Raw genomic sequence first — 23601 nt, 5'->3', positions numbered from 1 at the left:
TTAAATGATCTAGTTGAAAAGATCTCAGATCTGTCTAAAGTATGCTATATATCTAAGTATGCTCATGTATACTTATATGTATTTTATTGTGCAGTAGTTAAAATATAGATACTGGACATTTTCTGAATTTTTTTCAACATTTTTTGTAAAGAAATAGAAAAGTCTCCACAAATGTATCTTCTATTTTCTTCAATTTATATTTAAGCATTACATAAATAGAAAAGATGACTACATTGCAAATTAATAAATAAGTGGTTAAAATGCAAGTAATACCATAGAACTGCACATTTCAATTAAATGTTAGTCTGTTTGTTTTATTTTAACAGCAATCACATGTGGACATCCTGGGAACCCAGCTCATGGAGTAACTAATGGAAGCGAGTTCAATTTGAATGATGTTGTAAACTTTACCTGCGGCACTGGGTATTTACTTCAAGGTGCCTCTCGAGCACAGTGCCGGAGCAATGGACAGTGGAGCAGCCTTTTACCTACCTGCCGAGGTAAGAAATATTTCCATTCAGCATTTCCTGTCTAAAGGCGTACTCCAAATGGGATCCTTTCCACTGAATTCATAAGACTTTGGATCAAGTTCTAAACCTGAACTTTTAGGGCTTGAGACTCCTCTGCACCTGAGCTCTGCTTTGGCACATAGAAGAAGGGAGGCGGTCAAGGAAGCAATGGTGGCTTCCTGATTCTCAGGCATCCAGCCCCACTTGTCATTAAGGCTCCATTATGCCGCTGATCTAAGGTCCTAAATGGAGAGAATTCTCCTGAGGCAATATGACTGCTTATAGCAATATAAAGTGTTCTTAGCAATGCGTAGGTGGTGCAAAGTGAACTTGGTGGACCAGAGAATCTAGCCCTAAATTTTGTATTCATGGTAATAAACCATCGTAAACAACCTAGATGATTTTAGGTGCGCTACTCTAATTTTTTTTGTAAGGAAAAGAGTACATTACTCTTATTAAAGTTAATAGGTCTACAGATAAATCTTCATGCATCAAAATGAAAATATACTTATCCATGCTCTAGTAGTATTTGAAAGGCTCCTCCAACTCGGGGGCTGTCCCAAGACTGTGGAATGAATTTTCCCATGATCTAAGAATCATTGCAAACCTCACCACCTTCTGCTCTAAATGCAAGATACATTTCTTTGACCTTGCCTCTGTGTGTGTGTGTGTGTGTGTGTGTGTGTGTGTGTGTGTGTGTGTTAGAGAAGACAAGGTCAAAGACATGTGCTTTGCACTTAGAGCAGAAGGTGCTGAGATTTGTTATGATCCTTAGTTCCTAGGAAAATTCATTCCACAGTCTTGGGACGGCCCCCAAGAAAGCTCTCTCTCCCACACAGATGAAATTGGCCCTTATTGTAGAGAGGTCCAATGAGCCAGAGGAGCAAAGTTGTTGACTACTGTCTTCTTCCTGGAGTTTTAGTCAATCATTTAGATATCCGGAACCCAGGCCACGGAACACCCTTGAGATAAGTACTGAGACCATTATTCAAAATTCTGTGGAAAGCCAGCGTAGAGAGCAGGGAATACATTTGACGTGCTCATGGTGTCTTGTGTTGATAAGGAGATGTGCTGCCATGTTCTGTACCAGCTGGAATTTCCCAAGTGCTGAAGGCTTCATACCCAGGTAAATCTTGTTGCTGTAGTCCTGCTGAGAAATAACATAGGCAAGAATAATTGAATAATAGTAAGTGACCGCAAATTACACTCGAATGCAGACAGCATGAGTGTTTCTTTGACTAGTCCGTTGAAAGTTTTTGGTTCTCTCCCCATTGGTGTGAATCTAAGGGCAGAGTTCTGAAGGTGGGGGGGTGGTCTTTTTCCATCCTCTGTCCCCATCAGCATTAGCAATGATAGAAGCCTCCAATCCGGAGTCTAGATGGGCCAGTTGCTGAATGGTAGGTCAACACTAAAGTAGATAAATTACTTACCGATGCCATCTAGTATGTTTTACCTGAATATTTTTGGACTGAGAAAAAGTAATTGTTGTGGTTATTTAAGCATGAACTAAATGTGAATGCTGTTTGTTCCTTCCCAGAAATCCACGTCTTTATAGTGTTGAAACTCATGGCACACACTGATTTCTTTTTACCTTGTGTCTGAGCAGAAAAGTTTGAGGGAGACTAAAAAGGGGAATACAAGTCTGTGATAAAGTCAAGTGCAGTTATTGCTGGTTTTATTATCTCCACCTGTAGGTATATTGAAATCATATATTTATTACAATGATGTTGCTAAGAATGATAATTAACTGTGGTGATTAGATCATCATATTATTCCAGAGCTGGCAGAAGCAATTTCAAGCTCAGTGTGTGAGGAATTAGACTCTTAGCTCTCTATAGAGGGGTAGCAATTCCCCCAGTCACTACTCTCAAAATATATTGAAGTGAGTTAACTAGCACGACAACATAATTATTGGGACTGAGCAATAGCAATTAGCAAAGAGATTCCTATTTAGGATCAAATGGTTTTTACTTTCTTATGTATTGCAATGAATCTTTAAATTGTAATTAACACACTAAGAAATATTTTCCCACTTCTCACACTGAGAGAAAGAAGGACCTTCTAAATAATATTTTATTTGTCAAATAGCAATTTTAAGAAAGATTTTATGCATATAATAAGTGCAGTGCTAGTTTATATGGCTTGATTGCTACCAGTATAGACTCTATGGTTTTCAGTTATTCCGCCCCTTGCAATTTCCATAAGCTGAATTGCTCAGATTTAAAAAAAATAAATAAATAAACAAACAGGCAAACACATTGAAGTTAAATTCAAGAAACTGACATTAATGAGAAATGGACTCTGAGGATAAGAAAGCATAGAAATCAAATACATAAGTCAGAAAATTCCAAATGTTAGGTTGATCTGACATTATCTCAGTCATGGTTCATGTCTATTGCTCTTTTCCTTTTTAAATGTGTTACATGACTGGAGCTGAATCCACATGGGGGTAGCTATATTAGTTATAGTTTTTGTATTAGTTTATATGGTTTGAAATCTTGCACAAGGGTATCCATAAGCGTTGGTAATTATGGTAATTATGGCCGCAACTCCTGCCAACATCTCCCCTCTTTGGGATCCCAATTTGATAAAGCATCCCATTCATTCCGAGGGTGCAAGTGCTGCATTTCTGTCTGGACTTTATGCTGACTTTATGTGTAAGAGTGGGCTTTCATTGTATTTCCCCTTGTTCTCACTCGACTTCATACCTGTATCAAAAACAGACAATGGGCCAAAGAGTATCCTGAAGTTTTTTTTTTTTTTTCTATGTACCATCCAAATATATGTAGGGAACTCCATGGGGCTGGGAGTATGCTCAGTGGACTGGAATGTTCAGAGATTTGAGCAGCCAGCTGCTAAACTCCTATGAGTTTTTTGATTTTTTGGAGGCTTATAATTTGGCCAAGTCAGGATGAATTTTCACAGGGAGAGCAAAAGGCATCTCCCTTAATCCAGAGCTCCTGCCCTGCCAAATTTAATGTCTACGTTTCAAAGCATGACGATACTAAAAGAGGTGGATTTTTTTCAACTGTGGCAAACATACTTGTGTTCCCTAACTTAATTTTGGAAATGGCAGAACTATTTATGCTGAAATTGTCACATAATAATATTAATTAGCCTGATAGAGCGAGCATAGAATTACAGCCAAAACAGCTAAAATTTTGCAGAGTTATAAACAATTAAAATAGTTGCATATACTGGAAAGTGTTAAGAAAACATAACTACTGGAGTTGCTGCTACCTTCGCCTACAGAAAAACATACCCAATATTTACTTTAGTGAAAAAAATAAGCTTTGAGGCCACGACATAAGAAAGAATCATGACTGAGGATAACACTTAAGTAAGTGTTTAAATATCATTGAAATCAATGGGAATTAAGAATTTGCTTAAAGTTGAAAGCCCATATAAGTGCTGTGCAGAATAAAGATAGATTAAAGCATGAATTTAAGTGTTTTTGTAAAAGAGGGGTCTTACTATTTTTAATGTTTTTTTTTTTTTGCACTGGTGTGTCAGCTCAGCTGAGAGAGTTAATTAGATTTTATTACTTCTTGTCCATCATCAGCAGTATCATTGACTACATACATTTCATTAAAGGCACTGATATTGCACAGATGCCGCAGACTTTGCCTGCAGAATCATTTCTAAAGGTGGTGATGTTTAAGAAGAAAGTAACCAAGCTTGATTTTCAGAGCCTAGGCTGAGTTTTCTTGGCAAACTGAACATATTAGATACAGAAACCGAGACACAGTCAACATAGCAACGTGTTGCCATTTAAAAAATCTCTTTACAGAGTAGACCACGCTTTAAAAAGAGTTTAATGAAATGTTGTTGGCCATTTCTGTTGGTCTAAAGAATCCTTTGATTTTAGTTAGATGTGTTCCCTAAAATGTAATAACCACTATTTTGTCATGAGTCATGCATCAGAAAGTACTTCGCTTGAACAGAAAGGAAATATTTGATGCAGATTTGGTTTAAGATTATTGTTGTATTGATTTTGGGTGTAATGCTGCTAAAGTAGTTTAAAACCATGAGTTCTGTTCCAGATATCTGCTGTATAAAGCTATGATCTATTTGTTGGGGCTGTAAAAGACAGCATTTCAATTACATTGTATTTTATAATAATAAAATCAGGAAAACTTTTGACTTGAGAACTGGTATTATTTCGTAATTGTACTCTGCTTCTTTATTATTTTAGTTTTCTATAAGTAATATTTGATATTGTGGTAATATATTAGTATTCACAGATCTGCTCCCCAGTTATTAAAACTACATCCTGAGAAATATTCTGAAGTTATTATTTAGAAATTTATAATTTAGAGGGATCAAACCGAACTTTTTAAGTCAGAATCGTTGAGAGTGGGAATTAAGTACTTTCAATGCTTCTGTAACTCAAAACTATGCTCTGATGAACATAAGTGGTGTATCTATTTGTTTCTATATACAACAGAACTGATTATCTCCTGCAGAGTCATTATTTCATAATCTAGAATAAGGAGCTTTCTGGCATCCTCCTGGGAATAATTTTTTACTGCAATATTACTATTTCCTTTTATTTCTTGTAGTGTTTGTTCTTCCAAGGGGAATAATTTTTTATTCATTGAAGCGTATTTATTTTTCTACTGTGTTTATCTCATTGGTATGTATTATGCATTTTCATTTGGAAAACAGTTTTATCCACTGTACAACAATAACTAGGGCCCCAATCCTGCAAACACTAACGTACATAGAATCATAGAATCATAGAATATCAGGGTTGGAAGGGACCCCAGAAGGTCATCTAGTCCAACCCCCTGCTCGAAGCAGGACCAATTCCCAGTTAAATCATCCCAGCCAGGGCTTTGTCAAGCCTGACCTTAAAAACCTCTAAGGAAGGAGATTCTACCACCTCCCTAGGTAACGCATTCCAGTGTTTCACCACCCTCTTAGTGAAAAAGTTTTTCCTAATATCCAATCTAAACCTCCCCCATTGCAACTTGAGACCATTACTCCTCGTTCTGTCATCTGCTACCATTGAGAACAGTCTAGAGCCATCCTCTTTGGAACCCCCTTTCAGGTAGTTGAAAGCAGCTATCAAATCCCCCCTCATTCTTCTCTTCTGCAGACTAAACAATCCCAGCTCCCTCAGCCTCTCCTCATAAGTCATGTGCTCTAGACCCCTAATCATTTTTGTTGCCCTTCGCTGGACTCTCTCCAATTTATCCACATCCTTCTTGTAGTGTGGGGCCCAAAACTGGACACAGTACTCCAGATGAGGCCTCACCAGTGTCGAATAGAGGGGAACGATCACGTCCCTCAATCTGCTCGCTATGCCCCTACTTATACATCCCAAAATGCCATTGCCCTTCTTGGCAACAAGGGCACACTGCTGACTCATATCCAGCTTCTCGTCCACTGTCACCCCTAGGTCCTTTTCCGCAGAACTGCTGCCTAGCCATTCGGTCCCTAGTCTGTAGCGGTGCATTGGATTCTTCCATCCTAAGTGCAGGACCCTGCACTTATCCTTATTGAACCTCATCAGATTTCTTTTGGCCCAAACCTCCAATTTGTCTAGGTCCTTCTGTATCCTATCCCTCCCCTCCAGCGTATCTACCACTCCTCCCAGTTTAGTATCATCCGCAAATTTGCTGAGAGTGCAATCCACACCATCCTCCAGATCATTTATGAAGATATTGAACAAAACCGGCCCCAGGACCGACCCCTGGGGCACTCCACTTGACACCGGCTGCCAACTAGACATGGAGCCATTGATCACTACCCGTTGAGCCCGACAATCTAGCCAGCTTTCTACCCACCTTATAGTGCATTCATCCAGCCCATACTTCCTTAACTTGCTGACAAGAATACTGTGGGAGACCGTGTCAAAAGCTTTGCTAAAGTCAAGAAACAATACATCCACTGCTTTCCCTTCATCCACAGAACCAGTAATCTCATCATAAAAGGCGATTAGATTAGTCAGGCATGACGTTCCCTTGGTGAATCCATGCTGACTGTTCCTGATCACTTTCCTCTCATGTAAGTGCTTCAGGATTGATTCTTTGAGGACCTGCTCCATGATTTTTCCAGGGACTGAGGTGAGGCTGACTGGCCTGTAGTTCCCAGGATCCTCCTTCTTCCCTTTTTTAAAGATTGGCACTACATTAGCCTTTTTCCAGTCATCCGGGACTTCCCCCGTTCGCCACGAGTTTTCAAAGATAATGGCCAAGGGCTCTGCAATCACAGCAGCCAATTCCTTCAGCACTCTCGGATGCAACTCGTCCGGCCCCATGGACTTGTGCACGTCCAGCTTTTCTAAATAGTCCCTAACCACCTCTATCTCCACAGAGGGCTGGCCATCTCTTCCCCATTTTGTGATGCCCAGCGCAGCAGTCTGGGAGCTGACCTTGTTAGTGAAAACAGAGGCAAAAAAAGCATTGAGTACATTAGCTTTTTCCACATCCTCTGTCACTAGGTTGCCTCCCTCATTCAGTAAGGGGCCCACACTTTCCTTGGCTTTCTTCTTGTTGCCAACATACCTGAAGAAACCCTTCTTGTTACTCTTGACATCTCTTGCTAGCTGCAGCTCCAGGTGCGATTTGGCCCTCCTGATATCTTTCCTACATGCCCGAGCAATATTTTTATACTCTTCCCTGGTCATATGTCCAACCTTCCACTTCTTGTAAGCTTCTTTTTTATGTTTAAGATCCGCTAGGATTTCACCATTAAGCCAAGCTGGTCGCCTGCCATATTTACTATTCTTTCGACTCATCGGGATGGTTTGTCCCTGTAACCTCAACAGGGATTCCTTGAAATACAGCCAGCTCTCCTGGACTCCCTTCCCCTTCATGTTAGTCCCCCAGGGGATCCTGGCCATCTGTTCCCTGAGGGAGTCGAAGTCTGCTTTCCTGAAGTCCAGGGTCCGTATCCTGCTGCTTACCTTTCTTCCCTGCGTCAGGATCCTGAACTCAACCAACTCATGGTCACTGCCTCCCAGATTCCCATCCACTTTTGCTTCCCCCACTAATTCTACCCGGTTTGTGAGCAGCAGGTCAAGAAAAGCGCCCCCCCTAGTTGGCTCCCCTAGTACTTGCACCAGGAAATTGTCCCCTACGCTTTCCAAAAACTTCCTGGATTGTCTATGCACCGCTGTATTGCTCTCCCAGCAGATATCAGGGAAATTAAAGTCACCCATGAGAATCAGGGCATGCGATCTAGTAGCTTCCGTGAGTTGCCGGAAGAAAGCCTCATCCACCTCATCCCCCTGGTCCGGTGGTCTATAGCAGACTCCCACCACTACATCACTCTTGTTGCACACACTTCTAAACTTAATCCAGAGACACTCAGGCTTTTCCACAGTTTCGTACCGGAGCTCTGAGCAGTCATACTGCTCCCTTACATACAGTGCTACTCCCCCACCTTTTCTGCCCTGCCTGTCCTTCCTGAACAGTTTATAACCATCCATGACTGTACTCCAGTCATGTGAGTTATCCCACCAAGTCTCTGTTATTCCAATCACGTCATAGTTCCTTGACATCACCAGGACCTCCAGTTCTCCCTGCTTGTTTCCAAGGCTTTGTGCATTTGTATATAAGCACTTGAGATAACCTGTTGATCGCCCCTCATTCCCAGTATGAGGCAGGAGCCCTCCCCTCACAGACATTCCTGCCTGTGCTTCCTCCCGGTATCCCGCTTTCCCACTTACCTCAGGGCTTTGGTCTCCTTCCCCCGGTGAACCTAGTTTAAAGCCCTCCTCACTAGGTTAGCCAGCCTGCTGGCAAAGATGCTTAGCTTCTCACATGTGGGTTGTCCTGTTGAAGCCAATGAGATCACTTATATTAATTTAAATACAAGTGTTGTGGCCTTAACATCTATGTCTCTATGAATTTGCAAGGAAAGAAATGAAACACCAAAGCATGTTGTATGCTGCCCTTTGCATCAAGTATATGGAACCACAATGACCACAGAGCATTTGACACCTGCTAAAAGGAGCAGCAAGAGAGACATACAGCATGTCTGAGCCCCACTGCTTTGTGTAACCCTGCTGTGCTCCAGCAAGACTCCTGTCTGTGTGTGTTTATACTGGTAAAAATACACCTGTATAATTATAGCAATATAACTGAGTACACTAGACAGCACCTTTGCTCTTAGTTACATCAGTGCCACTTCCCCAGCTTCACTGGGTGATTATGGGTGTAACTGAGAGCAGTATTTGGTCCAATAAGGCTATGAGTTTTACCTCTGTATGTGCTTCTTTTTGGTGAGTTTTCTATATGATCATATGATTATTTTAGCATAATTATTGTAGTAATTTTATTTTTTTTTAATAATTTGGATTGAGGGGTCCAATCTTAGGTGAAAACAGTTTCAAGTTCTTTTGGGCAGAAATCATGAAATAAAATACCTGCCTGGATTATGCCACTTATGGAGGGAAAAAGAAGAGAGAAAGGTAGACTAAAAGATCTCATTTTTCACAATTTGATACAGAATCTCTTCCATTATACCATATAAAATACAAAAAACCCCAAATGACCTCTTTTAGCACAAGTATTGGAACCATATATTTTGTGTTTTGAATGGACCCCTGTAATTGTCACTTTACACACTGCACCTAAATATACTTGGAACAAAATCATGCCAAAGAATTATATTCATTTTTTAAAAATTTCTGCATTTTTAATTTTTATTTTGTTGGAATTTCCAAAGATTGTTTCACATTTTATTCAAAATATTTTCAACCAAAATTTGTACAAATTAAATTGAAAATATTTTTACTAGAGTACTTGTATAAATCCATTCCATCTAGATTCCATACTATATAAAACACCTTTCATCCAGTTACATTGATTCAGAATTTATTCAGAGGGAACAGTGCCTCCAACTGAACACCTCTTCATATAACACATACCTTTGCCCTACAAGTCTCCTATTTGAGTAATGGAGAAGGACCATTAACTACAGTAAAATATGAATTTTTTAGTGAAATTGTGAATAGGGAAGACAAACCTTCCAGTCTGTAGAGTATCCTAGTACAAAAAGATTCATGATGCTAGCAGACCTGTACCCTTTAATTCAATAGAGATTTTACATAAACCATTCTTCCAGATCTCAGTCTAGTTTACTTGCATCAGTAATGAACTTTTGGCTTCACTCACTGTAATTGTGCATGCCATTGCTACAAAATAGACAGCAATGCCTTTGCTATTGTAGAATAAAAGTTATTTTATTTCAATTTGCAACAGGATTATTCATCATGCTCAGTAAACATTTGCAAATACAGCTAGACAATTCAGGGTATTTCTGTTGCAATGACACTAAGAAGTTCCTAGCAGGCCTTTTCACTAAAGGAAGAACCCATTTACTTAACAAACAAAAATCATTCTGTGTAACTCCTGTTTTAGCCCATTATATCTAGAATCTGTTTACATAAAAGCATCTAATTACTTGACATTTTATATCCAAATATGACCTGAGGACTACTAGGCTGTTTCTACATTAGTCTTTCCTAACATTGGTACCACCAGCTCTACTGGTGGTAAAAATGGTGAGAGCACTGGTATATGCAGGGGTTTCTGGTAGCTGCCAGTGTTTTAAACATAATAGGTGAAATCCTGGCCCCATTGAACTGAATAGGAATTTTGCTATTGATGTCAGTGGGGCCCACATTTCATCCTGTGTCTTCTAACTTTCTTAGATAGCATGTACACAGCGTGATGTTTAAACCATCTGTGTCTTTCTAGATTAATGCTTCTACCATTGCTTTCATGGGAGGAGCCAAAGTGATGGTAGTGTTGGTGTGAAATTTTGGAAAAAAATCTTGTTATAGTCAATTGCAGTTCTTGTTATATTGAGTTATTATTTCATGTGCCTAAATAAATATTTATCCTGAAGTCCTTATTTGGTTGTTTGTCACCTCAATAGCATGTGGTCTAAAAAGCCCTTTGAATAGTCTTAGGTGGTGTGAGTTAGTGGTTGAAACCTCGAGCTAGAAGTACCTTAGGTACCAATGTGATGGACATGCTTTTTTTTAAAACAAAAACAAATGTCCAACATGCATTTATTCACAGTAAGCAGTTACTTATAATGCCTGTAAAAATATCTCCTGACTGGAGTGAAATTCACTCATAACAGCCCGATGGTCATCTCACATACATTTGTATAATAGATACAATTTTGTTTTATACAATATGCACTGGAGAAAGAGCAGAATTAATAACTTAGAGTAGAATATAAACAAAAGCTTAAATCACATTATGTTTCTGTGGACATCTACAAATTCTTTGGTAGCTGGCAGACTTGCTCCCAACTGTGTCATACTTTGAGAGCATATTGTCCTCCTTCCTTTCATACAGGACTTGAGAAAACAGGTTTAAAAAAGGATGCTACAGACTAAGGCCTTGTAGTTGGGGAAAGTTTTATCAGTTATATTGATTTAATTATATGGGTACAGCTATACCGGTATGAACACACATACTCATAGACTTTAAGGCCAGAAGGGACCATCATGACCAACTAGTGTAATCTCTTGCACATTTCAGATCACAGAACCTCGCCCACCCATTCCAGTAATAGACCCATAACCTGTAGCTGAGTTACTGAATTCCTCAACACATGATTTGAAGACTTAATGTTGCAGAGAATCCACTATTTACTCTGTCTAGGTTAGACCTGGAAGTGACTTATGCTGCAGATGAAGGCTGAAAACAACCAGGGTCTCTGCAAATCTGACCTGGGGAAAAATTCCTTTCCCAGGAAGGAATACAGTGGTCAATTGGACCTTTAGATTTGGGCAAGACCCACCAGCCAGACACCTGGGAAAGAATTCTCTGTTGCAACCATTTAGTGTCCCATCACCAGCCTTTGGGGATATTTTCTACTAGCAGTCACAAATCAACTACATGCCATTGTAGGCAATTATATAACACCATTCCCTCTCCATAAACATATTAAGTTCAGTCTTGAAGCCAGTTAGGTTTTTTGCCCCCACTGCTCCCATTGGAAGTTTGTTCCAGAACTTCACTCCTCTGATGGTTAGAAACCTCTGTCTAATTTCGAGCCTAAACTTACTGATAGCCAGTTTATATCCATTTGTTCTTGTGTCAACATTGGCACGTAATTTAAATAACTCTTCTCTCTCCCTAATGTATTTCTAGAGAGCAGTCCTATGTCCCCTCAGGCCTTGTTTGGTTAGGCTACACAAGCCAAGCTCTTTGAGTCTTCTCTCATGAGGTAGGTTTTCCATTCCTCTGATCATCCTAGCAGCCCTTCTCTGCACCTGTTCCAGTTTGAGTTCATGTTTCTTAAATGTGGGACACAAGAATTGCACACAGTAATCCAGTTGAGGTCTTATCAGTGCTTTGTATGATGGTACTAGCACTTCCCTGTCTCTACTGGAAATATATCACCTGATGCCTCCTAGTATTGCATTAGCCTTTTTCACAGCTGCATCATATTGGTGGCTTATCGTCATCCTTTGATCATCCAGGTCTTCCTCTTTCTCTGTTCCTTCCAACTGACATGTCCCCAGCTTATACCAAAAAATTCTTGTTGTTAGACCCTAAGTGCATGACCTTCCCCTCTGCACTACTAAATGTCATCCCTTTATACTATTCTAGTTTTCAAGGTTGTCCAGATCTTCTCATATGATATTCCGGTCGTCATCTGTGTTGGCAATACCTCCCAACTTTGTGTCATCCAGAAATTTTATTAGCATACTCCCACTTTTTGTACCAAGGTAATTAAGAAAATGTTAAATAAGATTGGTCCCAAGACCGATTCCTGAAGAACACCACTAGTAACCTCCATCCAGCCTTACAGTTCACTTTTCAGTATGAACTGTTGTAATCGCCCCTTTCAGTTCTCTTAGTTAGAATTCAAAAATGTACCATGATATACCTCATAGAAACATCTTCACATGCATCCCTGTCACCTGCTAGCCCCACCCCAAATTTCTTTTAATATGGTGGAAATTTCCGTTGACATGACACTATTCAGGAAACACTGCATTTTGTTAATAATTCAAGTGAATATTTGGCAGAGCTCTAACAATAATATACACCACAGTATTGTGAATTTTTAAAAACAAAAAAATAGTTTTAGGTGCTGATCCTTCAAAAATATATCCACATGCTTGTATTCACATAAGTATTCCCATTTACTTTAGTGGGGTTGTTCATGTGAGTGAGTACAGTCGAGAATGTGTGTAAGACCTTGTCTATATGGGGCTATTTTACAACAGTATAGCTACAACTAAGTTACTGAGGTAATTTAAGCTACATATTTGTAAGTCACATTTTACATCTATGCAGTGTGTCTACATTAGAGGTTTGCACTAGTATAACTACATCAGTGTAATTACAATAGTGCAGATTTACTCAGTTTAGATAGACAAGCACTAAGTGCAGGACCAGGGCCTTAGATCTTAACTAATAGAGCTTAACTAATATATAATGGGTATTGGACAAACATTATTGCCTTATTAAATATATGAATAATTTGTCTGGTTCACCAGTCTCAGATTTTTGTTCAATTGAAGTCAGTCATGTTTCAAGAATAAAATTAGTTCCCTGTGGTTTTCATTTGAAAGAAGGGGGAAAAATATAAAATCAGTTTTTCATTAATACTAAAGGAAAAACTCACATCTATTTAAGACATAGATAAAACCAGGTAATGTGTTAACCTTTCCTTGTTTGTTTCAGTTCATTTGGCATTTACCATTTTGTGACTTTACAATGAACTCTGCCAACATACCTTACTCTGGCATCATTATATAGTGTTTTCTTAGGCAGTGTCTCAATATTTTCATGAGAGTAAAGCTCAGAGTAGGGTTCTACCATCTGGTTGTGCGGTCTTTGATTGTTTCCCCTGTTGTTGATTCCAATGGGGTGTCTTCTTTGAAGTTGGAACCAAGGTTTTCTGGATCCTGTCATGCATGTTTCTGATGTTGCCTGCATCAGCTGCTACATGGATGCTTTCACATAAGTGCAGCCAATAGTCATTGGCGCAGCATCGAGAAGTTTCTTGTACCTTGGTTCTTGCCACTCTCAGTGCTTGTAAGGTTTTTTCATTTGGGTCTCTCTTGCAGTTGGTTTGGGCTGTGCGTTTGGCCCTTATAACTGGTGTCAACACACTGGAATATGCGTCAAACCAGTCATTAGTCTTGTTTTCCTTCTTCTCAAAGACTGACAGAGCTGCATCGTAGATTGTGTTCTTCAGTTGCTCCCAGTTCAGCGAGGTGTTTGTGGCACAATTACTGGTGTCAAGGGCTTGTTGTAGTATGTTCTTGACTTTTCTTGGTTTGCTATGGCACTCAGGTCAATACAAGGACATCCTTTTACTTTTGATCTGTGTCTTGTCTTTGGTTTAAGTCTGATTTTCCTGCACATCAGAGAATGGTCTGTGTCACAATCAGCACTCTGATAACTGTGAGTTATGAGGAGGATGTTAAGGTTGGCACACCTTGTGATAAGATCTAGGTGGTGCCAGTGGCCAGATCTGGGATGTTTCCAAGACACTTTTTGTGTTGCGACTTTGTCTAGAAGAATGAGTTTGTTAGAACAAAATTCTAGCAGTCTCTGACCATTTCCATTCATCTTACCAGTTCCGTGTTGACACAGACAGTTGGTCCAGGCTTCATGATAAGCTCCCATCCTTGCATTAAAGTCCCTTAGCCGGAAAACATATTCGTGTTTCAGAATCTTGCTGATGGTGGTGTTCAACTGATTGATAGAACTGGTTCTTGATGTCAGAAAACAAGGAGAGTGTTGGGGCATACACACTCACAAGATTGACTGGGCCCTCAGATGTGAACAACCGTAGTACCAAAATTCTCTCTGATCCATTTGTAGGTGGCTTAAGCATCCCCAGAAGTGAGTTCTTGATGGCAAATCACACTCCATGCTCTTGTGTTTCTTCTGCTCTTTTCCCCTGCCAGAAAAATGTGTATTCTTTTTCTCTGAGAGATCCGCTCAGTGCTAGCCATGTTTCTTGGAGGGATGTGATAGCCACATTTTGTCATTTCAGCTTGTCATTAATCACGGCAGTTTAATGAGCGTCGTTGATCTGGTGAAAGTCCTCAGATAATCCAGTTGTCAACTCAATGCCAATGGGTAAGAGCTTAGAACCAGTGACTGCTACCTACCGGGTTGTGTCAATGCTCGAGGCGAAGCTGGAGTATTTCTCCAGGGTGCAAGTTGTGGCAGATAATATGGAGGCCCTGAGTTGCCCATGCTTCAGGACCCCCTTCTTGGCATCACCAGTAAAATCCAGAGGAGAGGAAGAACCAGTACATCTAGTACCCAATCTGCTGCAGGAGTTTCCAGAAAGATACTAAAATATCGGTAGCAGGCATAGCCTGACCTGACTCATGAAAATATTGTTATGGACACAGCCATCTATGCCATCAAAAGCCTGCCTGTTATGACCCAACTCGATAATGAACTGACCGTCAAGGAGCTTCGCCTTGCTATAGATGGCCTCCCCAATGGAAAGGCCCCTGGAAAAGACCACATATCATCTGAGGTCATAAAATGAGGAAAATCTATTCTACTGCCCTTTCACTTGAAACAGAACTCAACATCTGCATTGGAAAAGCCACCACAGCAATGTCTAGACTGAACAACAGGGTATGGCAAAACAACAAACACACAAAGATCTGTGTGTATCTTGCATGTGTTATCAGCACACTTTTGTATGGGAGTGAGACTCTTCTACTCTCATCAGGAAAAGAGGCTCAACAGCTTTCATATGCATTGCTTTCGTCAAATCTTTGGAATCTCCTGGAGGGACAGAGTCACCAACACTAAGGTGCTCAAATGGGCCAGCATACCCAGCATGCAAACGCTCCTCAAACAGAGATGCCTCCGCTGGCTTGGGCATATGTGCCAAATGAATGATGGGCTCATCCCAAAGGACATCCTCTAGGGTGAATTGGCATCTGGAAAAAGACCCAAAGGACACCCAAAATTGCATTTCAAGGATGTTTGCAAGCGAGACCTCAAAGAAATGGACATGTAGGTGGACAAATGGGAAGATCACACTCAAGACTGCAGCCTTTGGAAACAAGAGTTTAACAAATGTCTCCGGAGATATGAGAGGAAGCAATCCATCTTGGCAGAGGAGAAAGGAGCTTGCAGAAGGCAGAGCCCAAAGGGTCAAAAAATCACCTTTAAATGTAACAGATGTGGCAGAGATTGTCTTTCTCGAGTGGGTCTCTTCAGCCACATTCGCAGTTGCCATAAAATCAACTGAGTAAATTATTTACCTTTCAGGGGCGCACATTCATGGTCTCTCGAGACTAAAGGATGCCTACTACTATAAGGCAGCGTCTCCTAGAATTTGCTTTGCACTCAGAGAGTGAAATCTCTGCCTTGATTCATCACGAGTGACAACTCAAATGTGTGTTTAAAATCAGAATTCTGTTGGTGATTGATAACATTGCAGTGTTTTTCAAACAAAATGTGTTTTTTTTTAAATGCAGATATCATTTTTTTTAAGTTTAACCATATATTCCTGTCTAGGAAAAATAAAAAAAAGAACAGGAAATGAAATACTAGGAATGATGTACTTTTTAATGAGCTTTCAACTTTTTAACAGAAAACTGCCTAAAGGACTCTGACGCAGTCTTTTCACTTCTTTGTCCTCATGGGTTTGAAGCTACTCAGAATGAGGTTCCAGAATCTTCAGGGCAGACTTAACCATTATTCTGCCTTTCTCAACAAGCTAAATTGAGAGTGCCAGAACTCATTTCCCATGTAATCTTTGACAGCTGTCATTGCGAGAAAGCAATCTCTTTCTACTCTCTTGCCTTGATTTACAACTGGGTCCAGGGTGAAGGGCAATCAGGGAATCTTCTGGTTTAGTTCTGTGTGCCAACCAGCTCAAATTTTTTCCTAAAGCATCCCTTACTGCAGTCCTTGTTAGTCACATTAAAGTCATATATATCATTTTGAAAACATAGGTTAATTTAAATGACACTGAAGGGTAAGTTTTACAATACTTTGCATTGTACAGGATATCCTTTTTTGCATAAACTTTTGATAAGAATTCATGCATGATGCAGCAATTTTGTTGCACAGACCACATGCATAAATTATATATTCAGCAAGTATCCTGCATTTTACACATCACTGAGTTGGCTAGACAGATGCTGCTGATATAAGAATGAAAACACTATATCACACAGACAAAGTGATTCTTTGGGAATTTAATATATTCTTTGAATATGCCATGTTTCCAGTCTTCCCAGAGAATTAAGTGTTTCTATTCTCCCTACTCTGTTTCAGAGATAATTCAGTTAAAATTGCTTTTGAATAGCTGTAGGGCAACATATCATCTTGAAACAATAGTATTTCTGCTTAATTTCCTATTATTGGCTTGGTAGGAATAGCTGTTAACCCAAAGCTCAAACTTCAGAAAATGTATTTTATTTTATTTTTGCAATCTGAATTGTGTTGAAAATGAAATAGAAAGCATGTAGTTATGACAAATGGTTATTGCAGCAACGGATCCAGTACAAGAGTTGAACAAACTGTTAGTCATGGAAGAGTTTTGAGACAAAATTTGCCTTTGTCAGCTCACAAATCTTTCAAGAAATTGGAGCAATTTTCAAAATGTTTCAATATTTTTTCTCATTCTTTGGTTGATTATGGATAATGGTGAAACCCCTTTCAGTAAAGAGGAGGAGAGCGATAGACAGGGTAAACAATTCTTCTGGAGTTTAGAGTATTAGGCGTAAGATGGGTAATCATGTTACCTGGATTATAAACCTGGTGCTGACACTGATTTACTGTGCTATTGTGTGAAATTATTCTTCTAATTACCTTGAACCTAAATTCTCCAATCTGTAAAATGCTGATAGAAATATTAATCTACTCCATAACTGTAAAGTGATATATTTCTGCAAAATAATATCAGGATGTTTATCTGCAACTGATTCACCATTGCAACCTTTCACCAATACATAGTATATTCTTTTTACAACATGCATACTAGTATATAACGAGGTTCCTATTGTTAGCACACACATAAGGGATAACCTATCCTACAATCCTTATTTTTAAGGGAGTTAACAGGCCTGCTCACAGAGTTAAAGTACATACATAAGTGTTCTCAGGATTGGAACCCAAGATAATCCTATTGGATCAACAAGGGGAATCTTTTCTGTTTCACTTCAGCCAGTGAGATTGATGAAAACACATGTACCACAAACAGCACTTTTTCTTAGAAGTGCTGCTTCCTCAAGTGTTCATAGCTGTGATCGAACTAAATTAGGGCTCAATCCTGCAGATACTTCTGCATTCAAATAATTTCACCCATGAGTAGTCCATGTTATGAGTTTTACTAGTTAAATGAGACTCCTCATGGTAGCAAAGGTAGTCATGTACTGAAATTATTCCAAGATCAGGTCCTTATTTTCCATACCAAATAAAAGTTTAGCAAAGTGTAAAATTCTGCTTGAAATGTTTTTATAAAGCAGTGACTATTACTGTTATTGTTATTTTATTTATTTACCATTTATATTGTAGTAGCACCTAGCTGCCAGCTAGGTCGGAGCTGTATTGGGCTTGGTACTGTACAAACATAGAAAATGACAATCCTTGGTCCAAGAAGATGACTCTTCCAAAATATGTACATATATAATAGTTGATGTTTAAAACATACAATAAAAATAAATCTTCATTTGTGTTATGGGAAAAATAAACATTAATCTGCACAGACCTGTTTTTAGCAACAAAAGAGCATCTCTTTTGCATAAATTCTACAGATCCTCTTTTATAAAGGTTCACATAATCATAACCAGAAAAGTAACACATTTTATGTTTGGTTTCAATCTGATTTTCGCAGGAGTTGTCAAGAATATTTTCCTTTAACTTGGGTGCAGTTTGCAAAATATTGGCTATAAAGGTCGCTATGCTAGTTTCCTAACTTTATTATGTTTTATTCAAAATCTTGTTTTGAGGGGTTCTTAACCACTAAATGTTAAGTCGGCTTGGGGACAGAGGATGTTCTTATGTATTTATTTATTTACTTACCTATTTTGTTTATTTATAAATTACTGCTATAGGCAAGTCTGCAATTGATAATTTCGTCAAAATAGCACTGCTTTTGGTAATTAGTCTACATTTTTGGTCAAACTTAATAATGTACCAAATGTTTTATTTTGTGACCTTAAGTGAGGAAAAAATCATCAAAATGTAATATTTTTGTTTTCTTTTTCATTGTATGTGCTTTGTAATGACGTTTGTATTGTGTGTTGGGCATGCAGTACAGAGATTTTTCCTACTTTATTACCACCTTGATAAATCATTGTGAATTATTGCCCTGGTGCCCCAGCACAATGGGGCAGCTTTGTACCACTCCATCAGTGGAAAGCTGCTCTACAAGCCAGTAGAGTCCCGCCATTCGGGGAGTCCCAGAAGACAGAGTCCTTGGGTAGTACTGAAACAGCATTACACAAAGTAAAACTATTTCCCCATGCTTATTTTTCCCCCTACTGTTACTCACACCTTCTTGTCAACTGTTGGAAATGGGCCATGCTGATTATCACTACAAAAGGTACAGGAGTACTTGTGGCACCTTAGAGACTAACAAATTTATTAGAGCATAAGCTTTTGTGGGCTACAGCCCACTTCATCGGATGCACAGAATGGAACATATAGTAAGAAGACATATATATATACATATATACAGAGAACATGAAAAGGTGGAGTAAGAGGCTAATTAATTAAGATGAGCTATTATCAGCAGGAGAAAAAAACTTTTGTAGTGATAATCAAAATGGCCCATTTAGACAGTTGACAAGAAGGTGTGAGGATACTTAACATGGGGAAATAGATTCAATATGTGTAATGACCAAGCCACTCCCAGTCTCTATTCAAACCCAACTTAATGGTATCTAGTTTGCATATTAATTCATGTTCAGCAGTTTCTCGTTGGAGTCTGTTTTTGAAGCTTTTGTGTTGCAAAATTGCCACTTTTAAATCCCTTACTGAGTGGCCAGAGAGGTTGAAGTGTTCTCCTACTGGTTTTTGAATGTTATGATTCCTGATGTCAGATTAGTGTCCATTTATTCTTTTGCCTAGAGACTGTCCAGTTTGGCCAATGTACATGGCAGAGGGGCATTGCAGGCACATGATGGCATATATCACATTGATACATTTGCAGGTGAATGAGCCCCTGATGGCGTGACTAATGTGATTAGGTCCTATGATGGTGTCACTTGAATAAATATGTGGACAGAGTTGGCATCAGGCTTTGTTGCAAAGATAGGTTCCTGGGTTAGTGTTTTTGTTGTGTGGTGTGTTTCTCCTGCTGATAATAGCTCACCTTAATTGATTACTCTTGTTATAGAATATCAGGGTTGGAAGGGACCTCAGGAGGTCATCTAGTCCAACCCCCTGCTCAAAGCAGGACAAATCCCCAACTAAATTATCCCAGCCAGGGCTTTGTCAAGCCTGACCTTAAAAACCTCAAAGAAAGGAGGTTCCACCACCTCCCTAGGTAACCCATTCCAGTGCTTCACCACCCTACTAATGAAAAAGGTTTTCCTAATATCCAACCTAAACCTCCCCCACTGCAACTTGAGACCATTACTCCTTGTTCTGTCATTTGGTACCACTGCGAACAGTCTAGATCCATCCTCTTTGGAACCCCCTTTCAGGTAGTAGAAAACAGCTATCAAATCCCCCCTCATTCTTCTCTTCCACAGACTAAACAATCCCAGTTCCCTCAGCCTCTCCTCATAAATCATGTATTCCAGTTCCCTAATCATTTTTGTTGCTCTCCGCTGGATGCTCTCCAATTTTTTTACATCGTTCTTGTAGTGTGGGGCCCCAAACTGGACACAGTACTCCAGATGAGGCCTCACCAATGTGGAATAGAGGGGAATGATCACATCCCTCGATCTGCTGGCAATGCCCCTACTTATACAGCCCAAAATGACATTGGCCTTCTGGGCAACAAGGGCACACTGTTGTCTCATATCCAGCTTCTCCTCCACTGTAACCCCTAGGTCCTTTTCTGCAGAACCACTGCCTAGCCATTCGGTCCCCAGTCTGTAGCAGTGTATGGGATTCTTCCGTCCTAAGTGCAGGACTCTGCACTTGTCTTTGTTGAACCTCATCAGATTTCTTTTGGCCCAATCCTCCAATTTGTCTAGCTCCCTCTGTATCCTATCCTTACCCTCCAGCGTATCTACCTGTCCTCCCAGTTTAGTGTCATCTGCAAACTTGCTGAGGGTGCAATCCACGCCATCCTCCAGATCATTAATGAAGATGTTGAACAAAACCAGCCCCAGGACCGACCCTTGGGGTACTCCGCTTGATACCAGCTGCCAACTAGACATTGAGCCATTGATCACTACCCATTGAGCCCGATGATCTACCCAGCTTTCTATCCAACTTATAGTTATAGCTGGTATGGCAACACCCATATTTTCATGTTCTCTGTGTGTGTGTATATATCTCCCTACTGTATTTTCCACTGCATGCATCCGATTCAGTGGGTTTTAGCGCATGAAAGCTTATGCTCAAATAAATTTGTTAGTCTCTAAGGTGCCACAAGTACTCCTCGTTCTTTTTGTTGAAATAATGTAGTGATTTTCTATAATTCCCAGGCTGAGTAGTGGTAAAGAAAGCTATGGTATGGGCATAACTAGGCTGCTTTAAGGACCTAGGATTGGTAAAGGTAGTTTAAAGCCTTCCTGTTAACTCCCCAATTGGAAAGTCACAATCTTTATGGAGTGACGGTTGTACATGTATATGTGTCAGGAACTTTAAAGCCAGCTTGTATTAAAAGAATAATGTAAACAATCAAAAATTATACCCCAAAAAAATACCCAAAACAATCCCCCTCTCCTCCCCCACGGCACCATGCACAAATATATTTATTAAAAATAAATAAATCAAAATAAAGACTGATCATAACATACTGATTTCTCACTGAGTTTATTCTTTTTCACATAAGTTGAAATTGTGTAGAATGGCATGGAAATACCTGCTGATTTTTGTTAGACTGGATACAATGAAACACTGGCATTGTAAAGTACAAAGCACAATACTGTAATTTTTAGTCTTATGGATATAAGCTGGTGAAACATCTTGTATTTTCTGTCCACTAGAGTGCAGATAATTTGTTTGCAGTAGAGTTTAAAAAAAAACAAACCAAACAAAACAAAACCTAAAAACCTTGTCAGCTGAAGAGTGAAAACTCAGTATAGTGTTCATTAACACAAAGATGAAATATGGTATATATGGGATTAGAAAGCTATAACAGCAATATAAGATTTTTCCTTTTACAGTCTGTGTGCCTAGCAAAGAGCATAAAACAAAATCTTATTTCAAGACCTGATACAGTGCAGTATTTGTTCCTGACTCGTACTTAAGGAACTGTAATCCAGCTGTAATAATATTAGAGTACTGTGATTGATTTTGGTTTCCATCCTAACTTCGGAAGCAATATCAGACTGATAGTAACTTGAAAAATGAATGAGGAAACAACTGTATTTTTCCAACATTATTAAAACTTGTGTAGCTTTTCTCTCAAGGTGTGGCTCAAGCCTCCTTCTTGGTGCTTGTTCCCTGGAGTGGGCTACACCTGTATGCTAAGGGTGTGCTGGACATGGCACTCACAGTGAAACCTCTTGTGATGAGCATCTGGAGTTCTAGAGAGGCGGTTTCAAGAAGAAAAACAGCAACTGATCAGCAAATCAAGGGAGACTAAAGATGCAAATAGTAGAGAAGGGAGACTGCTGAGAATAAAATGAAGGGAACACAGAGATGGCAAGAAACTGAGTTTAACTGGCAGACAAGTTATATGAATTTTGTGATTTTTGCATGGGAAAAAAGTGTAAGGCCCCATCTACATTACATCTACAGTAATCTAGAAATAATTGTGCCGACCTTAAAGTCGACTCACATAAACTCGTTTAAACTGCACTTAAATCAATTTAAGTCAACACAGTAATCCTATTAAGATAAATTGTTTATTCATAATTTAAATTCATTTATATGTATCCATATTAGGGATTTGCCACAGTGTAACTTGATGGATTTTAGTTACCCCAGTGCAAGCTTTCTACTGCAGGGAAGTCCTAAATATACTTCCAGAAAGAAACTGATCCTGATTCAAGACTGCCTTGCTCCAGTTTTATGTTATTTTAACACTAGTGATTTCCAAGGAGTTACACTAACACATAAAATTGTTGTAACACAAATAGTGAACCAGCCCCTGCACACATGCCATATTAAGGAATCATTAAAAGTAAGAGCTGCTGTTAATAGTAATGAATGAAGTTTTGATACTAAAATAAGCAGATAACTTTTGGGTAAAAAAGTGCTATTTTGCCATAGTAACTTTTCAGAATGTAATCATTGTAAGGATGGTTCAGTGGTCAGGGCACTAGCCTCTGACTTAGCCAGACTTAATTTCCTGCTGTGCCTCAGACTTTTTATATCACCTTGGGTAAATCACTTAGGACCTTTCTACACTTAAAATGGTGCAGTGATGCCACTGTACCCTTTCAGTTAAGACACTACTTATGCCAACGGGAGGGGTTCTCCCATTGGTGCAGGGACTCCACATCCGCAAGAGGCAGTAGCTAGGTCAACTGGAGAATTCTCCCATCAACCTAGTGCTGTCTACACCAGAGGTTGGGTCAGTTTACCTGCTTTACTAAGAGGTGTGGGTTTTTCATACCTTTGAGGCACATAGTTATCTCTGTATCTCAGTTACCTATCTATAATAATAGGACTTCCCTATCTTACTGAGGTATTGTGAGGATAAATATATTATAGACTGAGACAGCATACAGACACTACTGTGGTGGGGGCCATATGAGTGCTTAAGATAAATAGACTGGGGTATGAAGGGCCCTCCACCATGACAAGAGCCCCTCCATAATGACAAGAGCGGCAGCAATGATGCGGGCACTGCACTGGTCCATGAAGGTGAAGTGGAAGCTGAGTTCTTGAATGAAGCTCTCAGTTTACAGGTCAGTCTAGGTCCTGTCCTCACCTATGGTCATGAACTTTGAGTAGTGACCAAAAGGAGAGATCATGGGTACAAGCGACGGAAATGAGGGTTCTCCACTGGGTGGCTGGCCTTACTCTCTGAGATAGGG

General features: G+C 39.6%; 1 protein-coding gene across 1 annotated transcript in view; it reads left to right on the top strand.

Moving 5' to 3' along the window:
* Positions 1 to 23601, top strand: part of CSMD1 (CUB and Sushi multiple domains 1) — a 1979019-nt gene that overhangs the window by 1884699 nt on the left and 70719 nt on the right. The window contains exon 54 of the mRNA XM_037894193.2: positions 327 to 500. Within this exon, the coding sequence (XP_037750121.1) occupies positions 327 to 500 (174 nt within the window). The remainder of the gene's footprint in view (positions 1 to 326; positions 501 to 23601) is intronic.

The sequence above is a fragment of the Chelonia mydas genome, chromosome 3 (genome assembly GCF_015237465.2).
Source record: "Chelonia mydas isolate rCheMyd1 chromosome 3, rCheMyd1.pri.v2, whole genome shotgun sequence".
NCBI classification, from domain to species: Eukaryota; Metazoa; Chordata; order Testudines; family Cheloniidae; genus Chelonia; species Chelonia mydas.
This window is presented reverse-complemented; position numbering and strand designations above follow the sequence as displayed.